Below are 22,402 nucleotides of genomic sequence, written 5' to 3' on the forward strand. Positions count from 1 at the left end.
ACAGTTCCAGCTAAAAAAAAAAAAATTTTTTTTTTTTAAGCTCTGCGGCTTTGTTAGTAACTGTGTGACTTGGGGCAAATTACACCTCTATTACCTTGTTGAGGACTGAAAGTGGTAATCCTTGTAAAGGGATGTCATAGCTGTGGCCCTAGTACATGGTAGGCACCTCAGTTGGACTATTAATCAGTAACTTACTTTAGCAACCTCTTGACTCACGTCTTTGTGGTAGGAGATATGCCCACTGAGGAACTCAGTGACTAAGAGAATGTAATAATGCTGTAACACAGGTTCTGGGATCCACTCTACTGTGTGACCTTGGACAAGTTACTTCTATTTTAGTTCTCTTATCTGGTGCAATACCTGTCTCATAGGGTTACTGTGGAGATGGAGTGAGTTAATACATCTAAAGCACGAGAACCTTACTCAGCACAAAGTGCTCAATAAATGCTAGCTATTGTTACCCTGACTTCCCAGTGATGTTTGGAGCTCTTGTGCTTATTCTGCCTTCCATCCCATGATAGACTTCTAAGCTTACTTCTTATTCCTGTGAGCACATTCTCTGGTCTGGGAATCAATTCTTATATCGATAGTTAGGTATCATCAGACTGTGCATACTCCCCTGGGGAATAAACGCCTGAAGTCTCAGCATGACAGAGCCATAGAGAGAGGCATGAAAACAAAGCCATGAACAAACCAAGCAGGAGGAGTAGTCAGTCCTAAATATGTTACTTGGTAAGAACCAGAAGGAGGAAAAACAAAAACACAACAAAGAAAAAGTAGACAAAATTAATTTTATTTAATTATATATTTTTTAAAGGCATAGCAATCTCAGGGAGGAGTAGCCCATGCGTGGGAAACTGCCAATCCAACCAAGAAATGTAAAGAAAGTGACATGTAGGTGAGATGTATGTAAGTTAATACAAGAAAGGTCAGCCTAGCTAGTTCTCAGATAAGGCAGTATCTAAGGGAAAAATAAATTCCAATCCTAGGAGCTAAATTCTAAGAGTAATTGCTTGGATTTATTTACTCTGTAGCTAACCGAACCATGAATTCCAGGAAAGGTTGAGATCTTGTTTATCTGGGTCTTTCTCTCCCATAACGTATCCCATTATGCGTTAAAGATTGTTAGAACCACATACTCAGAGGACATCAGGCCCAACTCAGAGTTGATGTGTTACTTTTGTGATCTCAAGGTTAATAATCTCTCATAAGGATCTTTTTTCTCTTTAAAAGGTAACCTTAAAAGGTCTGCTGACGTGTGGTTTTTTTTCCTGTAGGCATACACCTCATTTTAAAAGTATATGTATGCAGAAAAATAGGATTCAATATGCGTATTTTTCTGCTCAGCTCCCAATTCAGCGTAAATGAGGACTATTGAAAGCAGTGTATTAACTCTCTTTGGTGTGTCCTATTTACTCTGGGTTATCATATTTCTAGTGTTTTCTGGATGTCCATCCAGTCTGTCAATACTGTCCTTCAAATTACTGGAATGCAGTGACTGGATGATGTTTCTTGCAATTAATTCTACATAGAGATGACTACAACTAGATAATCAATGTAGCCTCATGGGGTGGGGAGCTACCAGTGCTCTCCAAGGATTAAATACTGTATCTCTGAAACTGGAGCAGCCATCCTTTTGTCACCAGACCTCCAGGGACATCAGGGCAGGGGACAAAAGATACTCATCTCCACCCAATTTTATTGCCTTTCAGCCCCGTTCTGTGTTGCTGCCAGGATGGCAATCTTCTAAGCCCTAGCCTTTTCTCTACACGATTTTACCATTTTGTAAATCAGGGTAAACAATTTCATTCCCAGATGAGACTGTCCACCCTAGATAAACAAAATTGTTATTTGTGCCCAGCGCACAGGCCTTTTCCCCTGCTTCCTTGGAGCCTCCAGAAGGGTCATAGGCAAGTGATGAAGTGCCAGTCTCACAATTTAGTAAATTTTTCCACTTTAGTTGTGCCTGTTGTAGCAGTTACGGTATGTGCTTTTCTTCCCTATCAGACTGTTAAGTCCCTAGAAGTCCTCTCTGGCACACTCCTCTAACAGGATCGGTTTCCTGGGGGAGGTGAGGTTCAGGGAAGGCCGAACAGAGAAAAGGCTTGAATTGGATTTTGCCAGATGAATATGGGAGTGGCATTCCACACAGACCATGGAGGGCCTTGGAGAGCCAAGGGCCTGGGTTGCCAGCTTTTTCCCTACCCTTGCAATACGCGTGGGAAGAAGCCCCGGTGGCACAGTGGTTAAGAGCTCAGCTGCTAACCGAAAGGCTGGCAGTTCTAATAGACCAGCCTCTCTGTGGTAGAAAGATGTGGCAGTCTGCGTCTGTAAAGCTTACAGCCTTGGAAACCCTATGGGACAATACTACTCTGTCCTTCAGGGTCACCATGAGTAGGAATTGATTCCACGGTGATGGGTTTGGTTTTTAGTTTAGTATCTTTGGGTATCACTCCTGGCAGTGATTCCAGATGCCCAGTCAGACTCTCTCTTCAGGGAATTGGGATCTGGACAGGAAACAATGAAGGTGCTGAAGCTGTCTTCCAAAGGGAGGGCCTGGAAGGGCAGTCCCTGCATTCCCGCTACAGACATCCCTGGGTTGGTTCTCGACCTTCCTGTGGCCTGGTTTTTCTTTCAGTTCTGTGAGCCGCATAATCTCTTTCTGCAAATCCCTTTTATTGCTTAATTATGTCAGCTGGCTGCCTGCTACCAGAGAACCCTAACCGATAACAAAGCAGTCATTTCAGGGAACAGCCCCACCGAATTCTAGTTCTATAAGACTGACCTGGAGCCCTGGTGGTGCAGTAGTTAAGAGCTCAGCTGCTAATCAAAAGGTCTGCAGCTCGAATCCAGCAGCCGCTCCTTGGAAACCCTATGGGGCAGTTCCATTCTGTCCTATAGGGTGTCACTATGAGTCAGAACTGACTCAATAGCACCTTAACAAGAAGACTGGCCTAGAATTCCTTAAAACCTCAGTCTCTGTCATGTGTCCCTTCTAACCCACCAATAAATCCTGCCTAATCTGATCTCTGCTCAACATTCTGTCTCTATAAGGATCTTTTCCACCCCTGCCAATCTTTGTTTCTCTAGTACAGAGTTTGGCATAAAGCAGGAGCTCCAAAATGCCTGCTGAATGACTGAATGGTGCCATCTTCACCCATTACCCCTAGAAACAAGAATGGTGTGAATGTGTATCAAGGTGGCAGGATTTCAGAGTTTTTAATGTTTTCACAAAGATTTCCATAGTAAGCAAATGAGAGGACTTGAATCCAGTACTTCTGACTCCAAATTTCATGTCATTTCCACTACATTATTATCCCATTGTCTTCCTTTTACTTGGAGTTCCATTTCTTCCTTCATCCCTTTTCACACCAAGTACCAGGTTGTAAATATTAGATACAACTCCAAAATGTAACCCCCCTCCCTCTTCAGGCAGGGGAGGGAAACATGTAATAAAGCATCTGGACTGAGAAGGGGAGCCTGTGGCCCTGGCATCATCAAAGAGTTACTGCCAGAAGGTAGGACGAGCTGGGGGCTAGGGATATGACAGAATCTTTCTGAACCTGGGGTAGAATCAATAACCTTGACTAAGTGGAGAACAGTATGCTGAACTGGAGCAACTCCTCCTGTTAAACAGAGAATCCATATATGGTCAGAATCATACTTTATTTAATGATATCTGAAAGATCTGTTTTTTTGGCTTTAAGTCTTACAAAATGAGTGGTAAGTCAAAAATAGATTTGTTCACTATCCTCTGAGTATATATGGTTATATGTCTCTGTGGACAAGCGTTATCTATAGATGCTTCTGCTTTTTACAATCATTATAGCCCCATTCTAGTTAGTATGTATATTATAAAGTCTTACTATTCAAACAATTCTAAAACCTGAATTAAATATCCCTGAGTCTAACATTCTCTTCTCCCAAGCCTCCCTCCCTCCCTCCCATAAGGCTACTCTTCGGCCTCTGTTAACGCTGTCTTTAGAGATCACCAGCAGCATTCATACTGTATATGAACTTAAGAATGAATGCTGGATCTAATGTCCCTGTGACCTACAGCCTCTAGCCACCTCATAACCCCAGAGGCCTGGTTGAAGAACGTCCCTGGAGAGATATGTGTGTGTGGAGTGGGGAGGAGGTCTTGGCAGTTTCTCTTCAAAGTTGGGCACTTTGACTTGTAGATACCTGGAAAGCAAACATGATTGCATTAGATACCGACCTGCCCTCCCACCAACCATTTACAGGGGTAAAAACTTAATCTGCTTCTACCAAATTATATTTCATGTAATGCCACTGGCCATCTATTGAGGGAAGTGATATGAAACTGGTTGTTGGGATTAACATAAGGACTTTGTTGCAGATATTGTTCATTACATTAGTCACCATCTCTTTTTAAGGATTCTTAATCTTGCCACCCACCCTGTTCTCTGTGTACCTAGCTCCCTTACCTCCTCTTGAGGCTCAGGTGCTATGACGCTGTTCTCTTCTGCAACCGTAGAGACTTGAAGCTGAAGGCCTTGGCCCTGCAAAAAGAAGAGCTCTGCCAATGAGAGAAAGCTCAATTTCCCCATCTCTCAGCTTAGAAGGGTCTTTTGGGCCTTACACTTTTTAAAGATCATATACAATACAAGCAGCAAAGATATAACATTGTTTCACTAGAGTCAGAAGGCATCAAAGAAAGCTTTACTGTCATCTCCATTTATAAGTAAAGGAACCAAGGCTTGCCGGAACGGGAAACCCGGTCTTTAAACTCCAGAGCCATTTCCATGATCGGGTATTATGTGACATGGTTCTGTATGTGTATCTATGTGGCAGTGTGTAAGGGCATAAATATAGGTCTTATAACCACTACCTACCACTTTAAGACTAACCCTCCTTAAGAATGCACTACAGCTCTCACCAGGAGCGGATTATCCAATAAGCAAGGTAAGCATAGTACTTACCTTGCCTGCCAGACCATCTGTAGTGAACAATTTTTTAATTGTGCCTTAGGTGAAACTTTACAGACCAAATTACCTTCTCATTCAACAATTTATATACAAATCGTTTTGTGACACTGGTTGCAATCCCCACAATGCATCAACACTCTCCCCTTCCAGACCCCGATCACCTATTTCCATTTGTCCATCTCTCCTATCCCTTCCTGGCTTCTCGTCATTGCTATAGGTCTCATATACATGATTGAACTAAGAAGCACATTCCTCACATGTGTTGTTTTGTAGACCTGTAATCTTTGGCAGAAGGGTGAACTTTGGGAGTGGCTTCACTTCTCAGTTGAAAGCGTATCTGGGGGCCAGAGTCTCAGGGGTTCTTCCAGTCTTTGTCAGACAAGTAAGCCTGATCTTGTTTTTGTGTGTGAACTTGAATTTTGTTCTACATTTTTCTCCCACTCAGGACCTCTATTGTGATCCCTGTCAGAGCAGTCAGTGGTGGTAGCCAGGTACCATCTGGTTCTTGTAGTGAACAATTTCATTACATCCTGATTACTAAGTAAGGACAAGTAAGCCTATGCTTACCTTGCTTACTGGGTCATCCGCCCCGGTCAGGAACTGTAAATTTAAAAAGAGGCTTTGAATTTGTAGGAAGATGCTGTGGAGTTGAGAGAGACACAGATGCCAGCCATACCTAGAAGCAGAATCCCTGATGTGGTGCAAAAATGTGAAATTGTTCACTATAGATGTTCCGGTAAGCAAGGTAAGCACTGTGCTTATCTTGCCTATTGGATAATCCACCCTTGGCTCTCACATTTAGACAGGCAGGACAGGCAAGTGGTATAATTGTTGCTTTGGGAAAGGTTCTAGGTTCTGAGATGGGAACCAATGGTGTGGAAAGCCCTGTCTAGGAACTGTTATGCCGGGGTGGAGTCGGGGGACGGGGGAATCCCAGCACTCGAAGGTTTAGAACCAAAAAAAAATTTTTTTAATTGAAATATAATCCACATCCTACAGAATTCATTCTTTTATAGTAGAGCCTATTTCTAATAGTGGGACAGACGCTTAAAATTCTGTGGTTTATCCTCTGAAGTAATTTTCCTTCTTCCTACTCCCTCCTCCCTCTCCAGGCTTTTGAATTGCCTCACAGGTAATAAGATTACCTCCCCAAAACTCATCAAAATCTTCATTCTCTCAGATGATTTAAATGCTGAGCATGAACAGTTTTTCCCTAGTTAAATTTACATGTACCCATTTTTATATGTGAGCATCCATAATTCTGTTTGAGAGAAAGTATGATTTATGATGCTACCTGTGAGGGAAGTAAGCCTATTTTGTAGGATGTAGGCTTCAGATCATTGGTGGCACTGATGGGCTAGGATCTACAATGCTCTAGTTGCTTAATTCCACAGGAAAAACATGTCTCCTTAGCTGATGACCAAAGCAATCCCACAGGGGAGGCTAGGGGTGGGTATAAACCTCAAATACTAAGACAGACTCAGGGGATAGGAGGTTGTGTCCTGTACCTCTCTTCCAGGGAAGGCAGTGTTACTAGACCGTTTCTCAAAATGGCCAGACAGTGTCTTGGCCCTCATAACCTCCCCTTCAATCAGATTACTCCAAGAATGCCAATTTGTTCTGATATTCACCAGAACCAGAGTCAATCTATTGCTGTCTCCATACTAAAATCATTACAAAGTCAAATTTAATTAATTTTGGTACTTTCCATACCTTTGAGCTTGTCTTTTCAGTGCAGAAAATTGATAAGTGCTACATTTTACCTGCTCAAAATCCTGCATTTACTCTGTGCATATTCACTGTTTACAAGTCCTGAATCTCTCTCTCAGATGCTCAGTCTCAGACTAGAAACCAGCCAAGGAGAAAAGTGCCTCAGAGATTCCAGACTGAGGGCATAATAATGTTAATGACTTGGAGTTTAGTACCTCAGGGGAGTCAGCTGAGGTAAACTCTTTGTTCTCTTCCTTGTCTTCCATCTTCCCTGCCTCACTAGGCTCTGAAAAAACCTGTGGATCAAAGTGGAGAATGTAGGAGAAAGGTCAGAATGTAAGATAAAGTTCACACTTTGGATATCCTCCTTGTATCCTCTGTCCATGTTATCTCCTCTCAGATAGCAGGAGGCTCCCGAGGTAGCCTGGTCAACCTTCAGTTAGGCACAGGCAATAGTAAGATGGTATGATTTGAGGGGTACCAGATATCCTAGATATCCACATAGCTCTCTCCCTAGCCTCCTTCATTGCCTGAATGTCACCTTCTCTGACCACCCTATTTAAAATTGCAATCCAGCTCCCATTCTCTGTGCTCTCCCCTACTTAATTTTTCTCTACATCTCTTATCACCACTAAATTGTAATTTTACTTACTTAATTTGGTTTCTTGTCTGACTGCTCCCACTAGAATGTGAAGGAAGGCAAGGATTTTTGTTTTGTTCATGTTCGTATCCCCACTGCCTAGAAAAGTGCTTGGTACATAGTAGGGGCTCAATCAAAAATTGTAGAAGGAATGAATGAATTTTGGTACCATCTAGTCAGATGTCTCACCATAATCCTGTCTACGATATACCCGACAGGTAAACAAGGAAGGTGAATTGTGCCTCAAGGTGGCCCACCCCAGTTTTTAACATAGCTAATTATTGAAAGTTCTCCTTGTACTGATTCAGGATGTACCCTTTTCTATGTTTTACCCAGAGGGCATAGTTCTGCCCTCTGGAATTGCATACGGAAAGTCAAACCTCTCTTCTATAATAGCCTTTCCATATAATTTGAGTAGGACTTGACTTCCAGATCTTTCACCAAACTGGTTGCCCTCCAGTTAGTTGGTGTCTCAATTTTAATATAATCCTTTTCTCATCCATATTCTCAACTTTCAAAAGGCCATCCCTGATGGCTTTACCTTCTTCTGTGAGTTCTTGCTTCTAGATCTCTCTTATCAAAAAGATACACCTTGGCAATCTAGTGATGCCATTTCTCTCAGCGTCTATTCCATACTCACAAGTAGGACAAACAAGTGAGACAACGTCCCCCACCGCACCCCATTAAAAAGGGTAAAGCTTAGGATGCCAGTTATCAGTTCTTTATATTTGGAACTCTCAGAAATTGAAACTAAAGAAATAAATGAGTGAGAAGCTTCTCATAAAAATATTAGAAATAAGCCTTCTACAGAAGTCAGTCCTTCCCTAAGAGTGGAGTTGCTATAAAGATGTGAAATCATCCCCAGAACCAAAAAAGGTGTTCACGGGGTTACCCTTGAGACTAAAATGCTGTTGTGTGCGGTCGAGTCAATTCTGACTCGTAGTGACCCTATAAGACAGAGTAGAACTGCCCCATGGGGTTTACCTAGGCTGTAATCTTTATAGGAGCAGATTGCCAGGTCTTTTCTCCCATAGAGTCGCTGGTGGGTCAAACCCCTGACCTTTCGGTTAATAGCTAAGCACTTAACCATTTTGTCGCCAGAGCTCCTTTTGAGACTATCATGACATAAAATCTTATCAACTATGGTGCAATCTGACTGTAATAAAGATGGTCTACATGGAGGTTGTAAAAGGGAGTAAAAACCCAATCAGATCCATTCTCACCTGAGAGATCATCAAGGTAGGTGATGTGCAAAGTTCTCCTGGGTTCAGATTGTGGGTGGTTTCCTTTTCTCTGGCCTTAGGAGTTCTTTCTGGCTTCTCTGATGGCTCCGGATCAGGAGATGCCTGTATGGAGGCCCTAGGACTGGGAGTTCCAGCCCCCAAGAAGGCCCTGGGCCTGGTAGGTGAACCCTCTTCAGAGGCTGTAGGGCTGGAGGGTATGCTCCCTGAGGAATGCCTGAGCCTGGGACTGGCTCTAGGTGGAGGAGGCCTACTAGGGGGTGCTGAGGTCCTCGAAAGAGAGGCTTTCTTCTCTGGTTGTTCAGATCCTTCACTTGTGGTGCGGGTCCGGAGGACTACTACTGGAAGAGATGGTGAAGTCTGCTCTGAAGGGTTTAGGGCTCTGCCTGATGCTGGAGCTGGGGAGCAAGAGAAAACTTCCTCCTGGGACTCACCACCCTCAATGGTGGGAGAAGGCTGGGTTTGGGTTGGGCCATTGTAGGCTGGCAGAGGCTCTTCTTCCTCAGAGGAGCTGGTTTTGGCCCCTCCCCCCTCTATTTCCTCATCTTTTAAGGGTTCTTCTTTGATCTCAGAATTGTCTTCTCCCTGGGCTGGATCAGGGGCCAGCTCTTCTTCAGCTGCTGAAATGGATTCCCTCTCACTCTTCAAGGAAAGTGCAGAGGGGCTGGTAGGTGAGGTGAGAGGACTGGAGACTGTAGATTTTCGAACTGGGGGAGAGATGACCAAAGAACGTTTGGTGCTGCTAAAAAAGGAAGAGTATTCAGATTAAGAGGAGCTAAAATCTGGAAGCAACATAAATATCCAAAAAGAAATTATGATGCATGCATATAATAAAGCAGAATAAAATGATGTAAGAAAGTTTGCATATAATACACAATAATGCTTATGTTACAAAGTAAACTGAAAAAAGGCTATAAAATTTTACCTATATCATGGCCTCAATTATGTAAAAATATGTAAAGAAAAAAGAGACTGGAAAGAAATAGCAAAATTTAACAACTATTTTCTCTGTGGAGAGGATTAAGAGGTAATATAAGTAACATTTATCGAGTACCTATTATGTGCTGAGTATTTTCACAGCCAACATCAGCTTGAATCCTACTTCTTTGAATCCCTCTTATGTACTGTCTACCAACTGACTGAGCAACACACAAATATTTACTCTAGATTTACCAAAGCATGTGCTAGGTCCTGGGAAAACGGATGGGACATAGGGGTAGAAGGGGGAGAAGAGAAACTTAGTTCCTGCTCTGTGGGAGTTTCTGATGTGGAGTAGGCTGCATGACAGAAGATTCTTTCCAGCACTAGCATTCTAGAAGTCAATAAGTTTAGAAGACTCAAGACATAGCAAAAAAGGATGAATTTCCCTATAGGTTTCTGGGATACCTCACTGTAAGTGACGGTTAAGTTGGAAAGAATGGATAGTTAGAACTCTGGCTTTCAATGCTAGGAAGAAGAGAAATAGAGCTTTTGCAGCAAAAGGGAGTTCATCTAGGAACTCCACACTGGCCCTTTAGTAGTTGTTTTTAATAGTCTGTAACTAATGGTTAAATGAGTGATACAAACAAATGTGAGGCCTATCCTTCCTTTGTGTCCCAAGCTCAGTCACTACCTCCTTGAATCTTCCCTGACCAGCTGCACCTTGGTGATTATTTACCTCTCTGGAATTCCTACTTGTCTTATTAGGCGCTTGGTATATACAAGCTTATATTGTTCCTTGTCTCCTTAGGCAATCTTCTGTCCTTCCAACTTTCTGTAAATCTCTTTAGGGAAAGCAAAAGTCTCCTATATCTTTGGATCCCTAGCACCCAACATAAAACCTTGTGCATAAGAAGGAACTTAATAAAATTTCCTGAACAAAAGCTTCCAAATAAGAAAGTGATCACATTCTGAGGGACCAGTGAATCGCTGAACCATGTATGAAGTGTGAAGAATGCATGAAGACAAAAGACACCACAAAAAAAAACAGTGGAAAAACAAACCATAACAGACTGGGAAAAGATATTTGCAATGCATACTATTAAAGAATTAGTATCCAGAGTATACAAAGAGCTCATGCAAATCAATTACAAAAAAGTGTAAATATTAAAAATGAGAAAAGGATAAACAATCAGCTCATAGAACAGGAACCCTGAATGATCAATAACATGAAAAGATGCTCAAGCTAACTAGTAATTGTGGTGACATGAATTAAAACAAAAAATTCCAGTTCATACCCATTAGTTTGGAAGAATTAAGAAGTCTGACAACATCACATGTGGCAAAAATGAGGTGCAATGGAGGCCCTTATTCACTGCTGATGGGTTGTAAATTCAAACAATCACTTTGGAAAGCAATTTGGCTAGGTGGCACAAACAGTTTGTGCTTGACTGCTAAAGGTTGGTAGTTTGAACTCACTCAACAGTACCACGAAAGAAAGGCCTGGGGATCTGCTTCCATTACGACTATAGCCAAGAAAACTCTTAACAAGTGTGGCTGCCATTAGTCAGAATCCACTCAACAGAAACAGGTTTGGTTCGGGTTTTTAGTAAAGCTGAAGAAGCCCCCACGCACAAACCCTATGACTCAGCAATTCCACTCCCAGTATACACTCCAGACAAACTCTTAATAATATTCACAAGGAGAAATGTAAAATATGTTCGTTGTAACGTTATTTGTAAGAATGAATTTGCAAACAACCTGAACGTCCATTAGCAGGAGGATAAATTGTGAACTAAGCATATGATAGCATCCATACTAGTTATGGAAAGGAAAGATCAAAGCTAGCAACATGTACTAACAAGGATAAATTTCAAAAATACTACTAAGAGAACAAAAGCAGCTGCAGAAGAATTTTTGTTAGCTGCCGTTGAATCTGTTCCAACTCATAGCAACTCTATGTACAACAGAAACGCTGCCTGGTCCTGTGCCATCCTCACAATTACTGTTATGCTTGAGCCCACTGTTGAAGCCACTGTGTCAGTCCATCTCGTCGAGGGTCTTCCTGTTTTTCACAGACCCTCTACTATACCAAGCATGATGTCCTTCTCCAGGAACTGGTCCCTCCTGATAATATGTCCAAAATATGTGAGATAAAGTCACGCCATCCTCACTTCTAATGAGCATTCTGGCTGTACTTCTTCCAAGACAGATTTGTTCATTCTTCTGGCAGTCCGTGGTATATTCAATATTCTTTACCAACACCATGACTCAAAGGCACTGATTTTTCTTCAGTCTTCCTTATTCACTGTCCAGTTTTCACATGCATATGAGGCAAATGAAAACACCATAGCCAGGGTCAGGTGCACCCTAGTTCTCAAAGTAACACCTGCTTTTTAACACTTTAAAGAGATTTGTTGCAACCAATTTGCCCAATGCAGTAAGTCTTTTGATTTCTTGACTGCTGCTTCCGTGGGCGTTGATTGCGGATCCAAGTAAAATGAAATCCTTTACAACTTCAATATTTTCTGTTAATCATGATATTGCTTATTGGTCTTGTTGTGAGGATTTTTCTTTTATGTTGAGGTGTAATCCATACTGAAGACTGTGGTTTTTGATCTTCATTAGTAAGTGCTTCAAGTCCTCTTCACTTCCAGCAAGGAAGGTTGTGTCATCTGCATATCGAAGGTTGTTAATGAGTCTTCCTCCAATCCTGATGCCCTGTTCTTCTTCATACAGTCTGGCTTCTCGGATTATTTGCTCAGCATACAGACTGAATAAGTATGGTGAAAGGATACAACCCTGACACATACCTTTCCTGACTTTAAACCACTCAGTATCCCCTTGTTCTGTTCGAACAACTGCCTTTTGATCTAAGTACAGGTTCCTCACAAGCACAAGTAAGTGGTCCGGAACTCCCATTCTTCGCAATGTTATCCATAACTTGTTGTGATCCACACAGTTGAATGCCTTTGCACAGTCAATAAAACGAAGGTAAATATCCTTCTGGTATTCTCTGCTTTCAGCCAGGATCCATCTAACATCAGCAATAACATCCCTGGTTCCACATCCTCTTCTGAATCCGGCATGAATTTCTGGTAGTTCCCTGTCAATGTACTGCTGCAAATGCTTTCGAATGATCTCCAGCAAAGTTCTGCTTGTGTGTGATGTTAATGATATTGTTCGATAATTTCTGCATTCTGTTTGATCACCTTTCTTTGAAATGGGTATAAATATGGACCACTTCCAGTTGGCCAGGCAGCTGTCTTCCACATTTCTTGGCATAGATGAACGAGCACTTCCAGCATTGCATCTGTTTGTTGAAACATCTCAACTGATACGCCGTCAATTCCTGGAGACTTGTTTTTCGCCAATGCCTCAGAATTCCATTTATGTAAATAAAGGTTAAAAACACACAAAACAATATTGTATGTGTATGTATGTATGTGCATCCAAAAAAAACCCATATATGTAAAAAGATGTGCACAGAAATAATAAATACTAAATTCAAGAGTGATTACTTCACATATCTGATAAAGTTTAATTTAATATCCAAAATATATATAGAGCTACTACTGAACAGCAAAAAGACAAACAACCCAATTAAAAAATGGGCAGAAGACCTGAATAGACATTTCTCCAAAGAAGATATACGAATGGCTAATAAGCACATGAGAAGATGTTCAACATCATTAATCATTAGGAAAAAGAAAATCAAAACCACAATGAGATACCACCTCACACTCAGTAGGCTGGATTATTAGGAAAATGGAAAATAACAAGTGTTGGCAAGTATGTAAAGAAATTGGAACCCTCATGCATTGCTGGGTGGGAATGTAAAATGGTGTTTGGCAGTTCTTCAAAAAGTTAAACACAGAATTAACGTATGACCTAGCAATTCTACTCCCAGGTATACGCTCAAAAGAACTGAAAGCAGAGACTCAAACAGATACTTGTACACCAATGATTACTGCAGCATTAGTCACAATAGCCAAAAGGTGGAAAACAACCCAGTGACCTTCAACAAGTCCCTGGGTAGTGCACAGATGAATGGATAAACCAAATGTGATACACACACACACACAATGGAATATTATTCAGCCACAAAGAGAAATGAAGTTCTGGTACCTGCTAGGACATGGATGAACCTTGAAAACATTATGCTGAGTGAAATGAATTAGACACGAAAGGAAAAATATTTTATGATCCCATTTATATGAAATATCTAGAATAGGCACATGTATAGAGACAAAACTTTATTAGTGGTTACCAGGGATTGGGGTTAGCGGAGAATGGGGAGTTATTACTCAAAGGGGTACTGAGTTTCCGCTTAGGGTGATGAAAAACATTTGGAAATAGATAGTGGTGATGTTTCACAACTTGGTAAATGTAATGTCATTGAATTATATACTTAAAAACAGTTAACTTAAAATGGCAAATGTTTTGTTATACACATTTTACCACATACACACAAGATAGTGGCTACCCCTGTACCACTAATGGGAGGCAGGAAGAGAAAGGGATGGGGGAACGGACACTGGAAGCTTCAACTGTATTTGTAATAGTTTCTTAAGTTTGGTGGTAAGTACATGGCCACTTGTATTATTCTTTATACCTTCAGTTGTATCTGAAATATTTACCAAAAAGTACAAGAATTTATATAGGAGTTTGGTACAAACAACATCATGCACATGAACACAAAGGAAAGGGCAAGATTTTGGATGGAGATTAGGGTCCTGAATACATGCATACACACAGATGAGAAGCAGAAAAGAGTCTGAGAATTTGCTCACCTTGACAGTCCCTTCACCACAAAGACTTTGTTGGAATGTTGCTTCTCCAGTTTGCTCATCAGCTCGTAAAGATTGTGGTTCAGCTAAAGTCAATAAGAAAAAACAAGTGCTGGTCAGATGGAAACCCAAGACTGGCATATCCCTTCTCTTCTCTCCTTCAGACAGCTTCCCTAAATAAAACCTCCCCACCCTTTCAACTCAGATCTGTCATTCCTGTTCATCTCACCAGTACTAGTACTAGCTCAGGGTCCTGTCCAGCCACCCCTTCCTTGTCTATCTGTGTCCCAAGTTCTGCCTCTTACATCAGACGGCAGCTCTCTCAAGGCAGGGTCCGTAACTAACATGTGATTCAAAGTTCTAGTTTCTCTCAGGTGCTGAGCATTTTAGTCATCCAGGGAATAAAGATTCGTTTTAATATTAACTTGGCAAATCATAATTTAGCCAAAGAAACTATGGAGAGGGAAATGTGTGTCTGTGTATATGAATATAATTAATATTATAAAAGCAAAGGATCTTGGAATCCCAGGACTATATGGCTGCCTGTCACTGACAGGTGGTTATTCAAGAGTAACTACCTAAGAAACTGACCAGTGGTTAAACATTACCCTCCTTGCTCCTCACCACCAAGGGATGGAGATTTCACAACTCAGTTCCTCATTTTAATTGTTCCTTCCATATACCTAACCTCCTTTATTCATGCTGAAGCTGAAGTTTAGATGATTTTATTCAGCTGTTAATGGAGATGAAGAGGGCTCTCTCATAATATGTGTATGTACTTTATTTTAATACAGTTCAACAAAGTCAATCAAGTATTATTTCATCATGAGATAAAGTCAAAATCTTGTGTCTACGGACAGTTAATGAAATTATGTAAATCAAGGCTACCTTCATATTTACTAGAAAATCCCACCTAGGAGTCTAAATTGGAAAGATATTTCTCACCTTGCTCATCTCTCTGTAGAAAACATCCTTCAGATTGGAAATATTTTGGAAGATGGTCACGTAACAGCCAATACGGCTATCAGGAGGCAAAACAATAAACACACACAGGAATAAGTGATGGTAAAGGAGGACTTCATTTGAAATATAAAGCAGGAGCTTAAGCCAAAGCCAGCCACTACCAAGGCTCCTCACACAAAGGCACCCCACTTCCTAGACTCAGGATGTTCTGGAATCTGACTTCATCAGAGCCAGGCTAGGAGGACACCTGACTCTCAGGTGTGAGAAGAACTTGGTAGACACCATCAGCCCAGGCTGACACCAAAATAAATGGATTTCTAGTTTTATAAAGTTATCTGATTTGGGGTCTTTAAATTACAGAAGTAGACATGAAAATACTTTAAAGAATTTACATAAGACCATACAATGATAATAATTATTCTTTCTCTTTATGCAATACCTGGGCTTCTATGAAGCTGCATGTAGGTTAATGGAATTCCACTTTAGATAAATTCAGGAAGTTCACATTTAAAGAAACTATTAAATTTCAATTCTATTTAAAGTTTTAGAATACATATAGTCGTTAGAAAGGCTCCATCATAATATAGTAAATGATAATATACAAATACTGATTATAATTGCATTATCTTATAAGATGAAAAGAAAACATGATATAAATGTAGAGTTTCTGTGCAGATTCCTCTTCCAATGTAGAAAAGTTGTATAAGACATAGCTACTGTAAGCAAAGACATCTTAATTAATGCAAATAATCATCCCACAGTTTATCTTCTATGTATATCTGAATGTCCATGAACTAGGCTTGTTTCAAACGATACACACGTGAGCATGAAACCAGATACATCTAGTATGCATGATGATGGCACTTTACTTGCCAAAATCTCTCCTATCCAAGAAGCATCTTTTGTCTTCAAACTTGGAAAAGCTGGCAGGGCAAGGATGGTTATCTCTGTATTGCAGGTCTGGAGAGATAAGGTGGGTTGGCTAATATCACACAGCAAGTTAGTGGCAGGGCCGAGACTACATCCCATTCTTGGACCAGGGCTCTTTTCATGAGGTGCCATGCTGGGGCTGCTGGATGGCCTGGGCCTGCAGTGGCCGAGGAGTTCAGCCCTTTCCTAAATCTCAGTCATTACCTATTGTAAAGAACAGGCAGCTCCTCCAGCAGTTCCTGGTTCAGATCTTCAAACACTGTCTGGGCTCTATTGAACTCTTCCTCTGCCTAGGTGGTAAAAGAGACAAGATAATCCCCTCAATCCTGAACCTGAGCCTATAGGCAGTCTTTCATCCTTTGCATTTTTTCAGGGACTGGGCTTACTTTGAAGGATCCCTGGTGGTGTAGTGGTTAAGTGCCTGGCTGTTAACTGAAAGGTCAGCAGTTTGAACTCACCAGCTGTTCCACATGAGAAAAGACCTGGCAATCTGCTCCCATAAAGAATACAGCCTAGAAAATACTACAGGGCAGTTCTACTCTGTCAATATAAGGTCAACGTGAGTCAGAATCGACTCAACTGCACCCAATAACAATAAAAGGCTTACTTGGAACCATGCCTCTCCTTCCCTAGCCTTAAGTCCTCGATTATGCTTAGAGCATCACCAATGTCAGAGGAAACAGGACTTCCTTTAGGAAGCTAGATGCTGAGTTTATCATTTCCTAAACCCAGGTTGGCCTAGCCATCTGCCACTATTATGGGGAGAGGGAGGGCAGGAAGAGTTTTATCAGGCTTTTTTTTTTTCTTCACCTTGGCAGTCTTGGCTTCATCTTTCTTCTTGGCATTCTGCACAGCCTCCAGGTGGTGTCGGGCACTGTCATAGTCCACGAGTTTCCGACCCCGCTTGGCAATTCTCTCCTAGCCCAGGCAGATCACAAGAGACAGCCTTGATATTCAATTTCCAGTGGCCAGGATGTGGGAAAGAGTACCAAGTAAAGAGGCAAGATCCCTAGATCCTATAGTCAAATTTCACCTTCTAACAGGGTTTTGTGCTTAAGTGGTCTTCCTCACCATTTGGAGGAGACTGAGTAAAGGATAATACTGGAGAGCCTGTGGAAGCTTGCACTAAATTTTAATATTCCATATGAACCCAATAAGAATCAGGAGACATAGCCTTGAGAATTCCACTAAATTTAAAGTTAAAGAGTTTTGGGTGTTAATCCCAACTCTGCAATTTATTAACCTTATGACCTAGGATTTCAGTAGCCCCAACTTCCCTAGACAGTGTTATTTTAAAGATCAAATATTAAATATAAAGTGCTTTGACAACTCTAAATCACAATGAAAACAGTAAGTAAATTATTATGAGCTTTAAAATCTGCCCAATTCCATTCGAACTACAAATTATATCATGAAGAAGCACACTGTGTCATTAGTCTCTGTCTCATTCTATCAAACACAAAATTTGAAAAGATCATAGCGATTATCTGGTTCAACTTCCTATACAATACATGAAGCTTCTCTACGGTGTCCAAGGTACGAAGTAGCTCAACTTTGCTTAACAGAAAACAGAGAATCATTACCTCGTGGTGTATTACATTGCATTTTTGGAAAGCTTTAACTATTAGAAGCTTAAGTCAGCCTCCGTCAATTTCTTCCTATTAATATAAAATTAGCACAGTGCCCAATAGAGTAGGTGTTTAATAAGTTCAATGAATAAATAAATTCTAATTTTGCTTTCCGGAACAGTTTAGAATAGGCTGAATTCTTCTTTCACCTAACAGCCATTCGAGTATCTGAAGATGACTATTATGTCTCTTCTTCTCCACAATAAACATTCTTAGTTCCTTCAGCTGTTTCTCAGAGCTAAAAGGATGCCCTATCCTGGAGCTAATTAAAAACCAGACCAAATCTAGCTGACTGAAAGCCATGTTTAAACATAACCTTCACACTATCTCTAACCCTCAACCCCAATCTCTTGTTTAATCCTCACCCTTAACCCTTCTCCTAACCTACCCAACTTCACTCCTAACCATGGGGCTCAAATTCTGCTTGTAACGTTTAACCTAGTATGTCCTCTAACCAGTATGGGTCACCTACAGCTCAGCCTTGATTGTGTAAATTCAAGTACCTTAATCTCACTGAACTGGGCTATGTAATTTTCCATGGTCCTCACAGCCTGGTCAGCCAGTTTCTCTTCATAGTCTTCCCAAAGGAGATCATTATTCTGTAGGATAGAGGCAGAGGCTGGTGAGGCTTCTACTTTTCAACATCAACTGTCCACCAGGTAAATACCCAAATCTTACCTACAAAAACACTTCCTTTTGGGAGCACACTATTTAGAATATCATGTTGGATGTTGGGGAAGAGTTGGAAGGAGAAAAGAAATAGCTCTTTTTTTTTTTTTTTTTTTTTACCCCAAGGAACTCCTCTAGAGGAGACCGGATATACATCAGGGATTAAGAACAGGAACATATATGGTCAGATCTCTGCACTCTACAGCTTCAAAGATAGGGAGATTTAGAAGTAAATAGCTGTAAGAGGTTAGTTTTTAAAAACTGACCTTCAAGAGGCTAAACTCCTCTAAGGTTTTATAGAGAGGAAGACTGTCAAAAACAGAGGGATCCATAGATAACGGAGAAACTTTTTTTTACCTTAATGATGGCAGCTTCTTCTTACCACCCAGGAACTGAGGCTATTCAAATGAACAATGTGAAATGGTTCTTTTGTTTTCCTATTTGCTTGGATGGAGAAGTTGAGGGCAGGAGTTGAGCACCTAAGGAGTTGTAAAGCCCCAGCCGGCCTTACCCCTATGATGGCTTTCAGCTCCTCCTGACCGTCCCACTCGCTGCTATAGATCTCCTGCAGGGTTTCTGACACTCTCTTTGAACTTTCATGCATCACTGAAAAGAGAAAACTCAATTCTACCATAAGATTTCTCAAAAAGGAGCTTGGTATCATCACAAGGTACAAACAGTGGGTTCCAGTTCAGAAGGACAAACTCAGGAGATCTGGATTATTGGCAAGGAAAGCTGGATGGGGTTGGACAGGAAAAATCACTCTTCCTAGGTCCCCCGACAGTTGATTCCGACTATATGGTCGCTATGAGGCGGAATCGACTCAACAGCAACAGGTTAGGTCCCCAAAGTTCCAGAAGCGAGGGGCAGGCAAAGGATAAAAAGCTTGAGTGTGGTTGTCTTTTTCCTACTGGCTTCTATCCTCCAGACCTCTTAGTAGTTGCATAAATGCCCTCTGGATTTTAGCAGCTGCATAAATGCCCTCTCTACAGTATCCAAGATAAGACAGTTCAGCTTTTGCTTGGAAAGAAAACAGAAACTCGCCACCTCACAGTATACTGCATTTTACTTTTGGAAAACTTTAACTATTAGAAGCTTTAGTCAGCCTCCCTCAATTTCCCCCTATTAATCTAAAATTAGCACAGTGCCCAACAGAGCAATGGATTCTCCTGTGTTGCAATTACCTACCTTTGACGGCACTAAGGAAGTTCTTCAGGTCCTTGTATAGCTTGTGGCCTTCTGCCTGAAAGGGAGAAGTGCCTTTGGTAACTAAAGAGATACATTTAAAAAGATGCTCCAGGGATCAAAGCAGAAATCACTTCAAATATTTGCAATTGTGGTAAATTAGCCTTTACTCTCTTTACCAACAGGTTGTAGGTTGTCTCTTCTGAGTCAATGCTTGAGTTGGGAGACTGCTAGAGCTCCCATCACATTGGCGTGTCTTCTTTTCTTCCATTTGTTCTCCTTTTCAGTGAAACAATAGCATATACCCAAGTTCCTCTGTTAAAATTAAAATGTCCTCTATATGCTGCTAACTATATGATACTCTGGCTAACACCCTCCTCTCTGGGTAGATAAACTGCTACCATCTTCTGCAGACACCGGGCCCTCTTCCTTCTCTGAACCCTCACATAGGTCAATCTTCGCCTCCCCTGATGTCCTTCTCTGCTTTGTCTCGGCTTACACTTCCCTTCTCTTCTGTCACTTCTCCAAGGAGCTTCACCGTTGACTCTCCTCCTGTTCCAAAACCAATGTTCTTATCTTTAGCTCTATTCTTGGTTTCTGCTCCTGTGTTTGAATTCTCACTTTTTTAGGCTAGGGACTTGGAAGCACAGACTAGGTCTCTTCCTCCCTCTAAAAACAAAAAAGGGACAGAAGGAGAAAAAGGTATATTTAAAGTTGAAAGTTCAAATAGATGAAATGCTTTTATTATAACTTGGGCAAATGTGCATTTAGCCTCTGCTTCTTGAACACCTCCAGCAACCAGAAACATATGCCCTCTCGCCCAAGGCAGTGCCATTTCATTTTTAAATAGCTTTGACTGTTAGAACTTTTGCCCACTGGTGTTAGGTTGATCTTTTATACCCAAAAAAGTAGATCTAGTTTCTCTTCCACACGTTTCACGCACCCTTCACCAAGTCTTCTTTTGCATACTTTTCCTCAATTGTTCCTTATGGCGTTGTTTCAAGCCCCTTTCCATGCTGGTTTCTTTCTTCGGTGTGAATTCCAGTTTCTAAGGGTTGGGTGCGAAGGGAGCTTGAGGCCAGGCAGTTGACATTTTACAGCCTGACTTCAGGAGTGTGGGACTGGACTGAGAGGTGCAGCCCACTTCAAAGGTACTCTACAGGGCCAGGCCCATGGATCAGAGAGGAAATCCTCAGACCCATTCAGGTGATCGAGTATTTGAAAATGAAGTTGCATTACAAAGTACAGCATAAAATACTCGTCATGGATTTGTTCATTTGTTTTCTTATATATATTCATTACTGGAGAGACTACTGAAATGACCAAAAGTATTAAAAAAAAAATGATGGGAGAAAAACTGAAAATTCTATCTAGTTACTTAAGTTTTTTTCCTGTGGAAATCTTTGGGAAAAGGCCACTCTAATTTCTGCAGCAGAAAGTCTGGGTCTATGTGGTCAAATGAACAAAGAAAACTTGACTGATTATTTCATCCATCTTCTTGCGTCCAGGGTCTACTTCTAAGCCTGTCCAAACTCTTCATCATACCTCAGATTAAAAGTCCCTCTCAAGGTGGCTGAGGACAGAGGAGAGAATGCCAAGGCTGAAGGGATGAGAAGACACAAGCAGCCTCAAAGGAGGCAAAGGCACTGTCTCCTCTGAGAAGTGAGAGAAGAACTGGGATTATGTAGTGTGTCACTCAGGAGAGCATCAAAAACATGATCAAGAAAGGATCAGATGGCTACAGAGAGGTTACAGTGCAAGAGGAATGGGTAAAAATCACTAGACTTGATAATTGGAGGGCACTGGTGCCCTTTGATAAAGCACTTTCAATAGCATGATGGAGACAGATTCAGTCAGTTAATGAAATTTAGAAACACTCAGAACTTACCAGGAAGAATGTCTTGCTTCCTCCTTGCTCACTCATGATAAAGTACCTTGAGAAAAGGTGCTTTGCCATTTTGTCATTCATGAAAAAAAGCTTAGTGTAAGATGTTAAGTTTACATAACATCTTTGAGTCATAGATAAGATAGGCAGATAAAAGTTTGAGAATTCTGAAAATTTAATAGAGTTTTAAAAGAGTTTCAGGAGAGACTGACTTGATTTGTAAACTTACACTTAAAGCACGATAAAAAAAATTTTAGGGATAAAAATGAGAACTTCAACTTAACATTATAAAAATGTCTATTCTACCAAAAGCAATCTATACATTTAATGCAATTCCTATCCAAATCCCAAGGACATTCTTTAAAGAGATGGAGAAACAAATCACCAATTTCATATGGAAGGGAAAGAGGCCCCAGATAAATAAGGCATTACTGAGAAAGAAGAACAAAGCAGGAGGCCTTACTTTACCCGATTTCAGAACCTATTTTACCACCACAGTAGTCGAAACAGCCTGGTACTGGTACAACAACAGATACATGGACCAATGGAATAGAACTGAGAATCCAGACATAAATCCATCCATATATCAGCAGTTGATATTTGACAAAGGCCCTGAAACAGTTAAATGGGGAAAAGACAGTCTTTTTAACAAATGGTGCTGGCATAACTGGATATCCATCTGCAAAAAAGGGAAACAAGACCCATACCTCACTCCATGCACAAAAACTAACTCAAAATGGATCAAAGACCTAAATATAAAATCTAAAACGATAAAGATCATGGAAGAAAAAATAAGGACAACGTTAGGAGCCCTAATACATGGCATAAACAGTATAGAAAACATTATAAAGAACGTAGAAGAAAAACTAGATAACTGGGAGCTCCTATAAATCA

At 41.0% G+C, this 22,402-nt stretch overlaps 1 protein-coding gene across 5 annotated transcripts in view; it reads right to left on the reverse strand.

Annotated features, from left to right (window-relative positions):
- Positions 1 to 3,647: 3,647 nt before the first annotated feature.
- BIN2 (bridging integrator 2) overlaps positions 3,648 to 22,402 on the reverse strand; it is a 35,854-nt gene continuing 17,099 nt past the window's right edge. Inside the window, exons 3-14 of one of the 5 annotated variants that reach the window (XM_049883130.1) lie at positions 19,627 to 19,681; positions 18,950 to 19,044; positions 18,273 to 18,368; positions 16,952 to 17,059; positions 16,346 to 16,431; positions 15,194 to 15,269; positions 14,252 to 14,334; positions 8,523 to 9,279; positions 6,875 to 6,955; positions 5,517 to 5,549; positions 4,449 to 4,523; positions 3,648 to 4,185 (exon numbers count right to left, since the gene is read on the reverse strand). In XM_049883130.1, coding sequence (XP_049739087.1) covers positions 4,156 to 4,185; positions 4,449 to 4,523; positions 5,517 to 5,549; positions 6,875 to 6,955; positions 8,523 to 9,279; positions 14,252 to 14,334; positions 15,194 to 15,269; positions 16,346 to 16,431; positions 16,952 to 17,059; positions 18,273 to 18,368; positions 18,950 to 19,044; positions 19,627 to 19,681 — 1,575 coding nt within the window. In that variant the 3' untranslated portion in view covers positions 3,648 to 4,155. Of the gene's footprint in view, positions 4,186 to 4,448; positions 4,524 to 5,516; positions 5,550 to 6,874; positions 6,956 to 8,522; positions 9,283 to 14,251; positions 14,335 to 15,193; positions 15,270 to 16,345; positions 16,432 to 16,951; positions 17,060 to 18,272; positions 18,369 to 18,949; positions 19,045 to 19,626; positions 19,682 to 22,402 lie in introns of all 5 variants that reach the window. The other 4 variants (XM_049883129.1, XM_049883132.1, XM_049883131.1 and 1 more) reach the window with 4 other exon arrangements.

This window comes from Elephas maximus, chromosome 4, assembly GCF_024166365.1.
Source record: "Elephas maximus indicus isolate mEleMax1 chromosome 4, mEleMax1 primary haplotype, whole genome shotgun sequence".
Taxonomy (NCBI): domain Eukaryota; kingdom Metazoa; phylum Chordata; class Mammalia; order Proboscidea; family Elephantidae; genus Elephas; species Elephas maximus.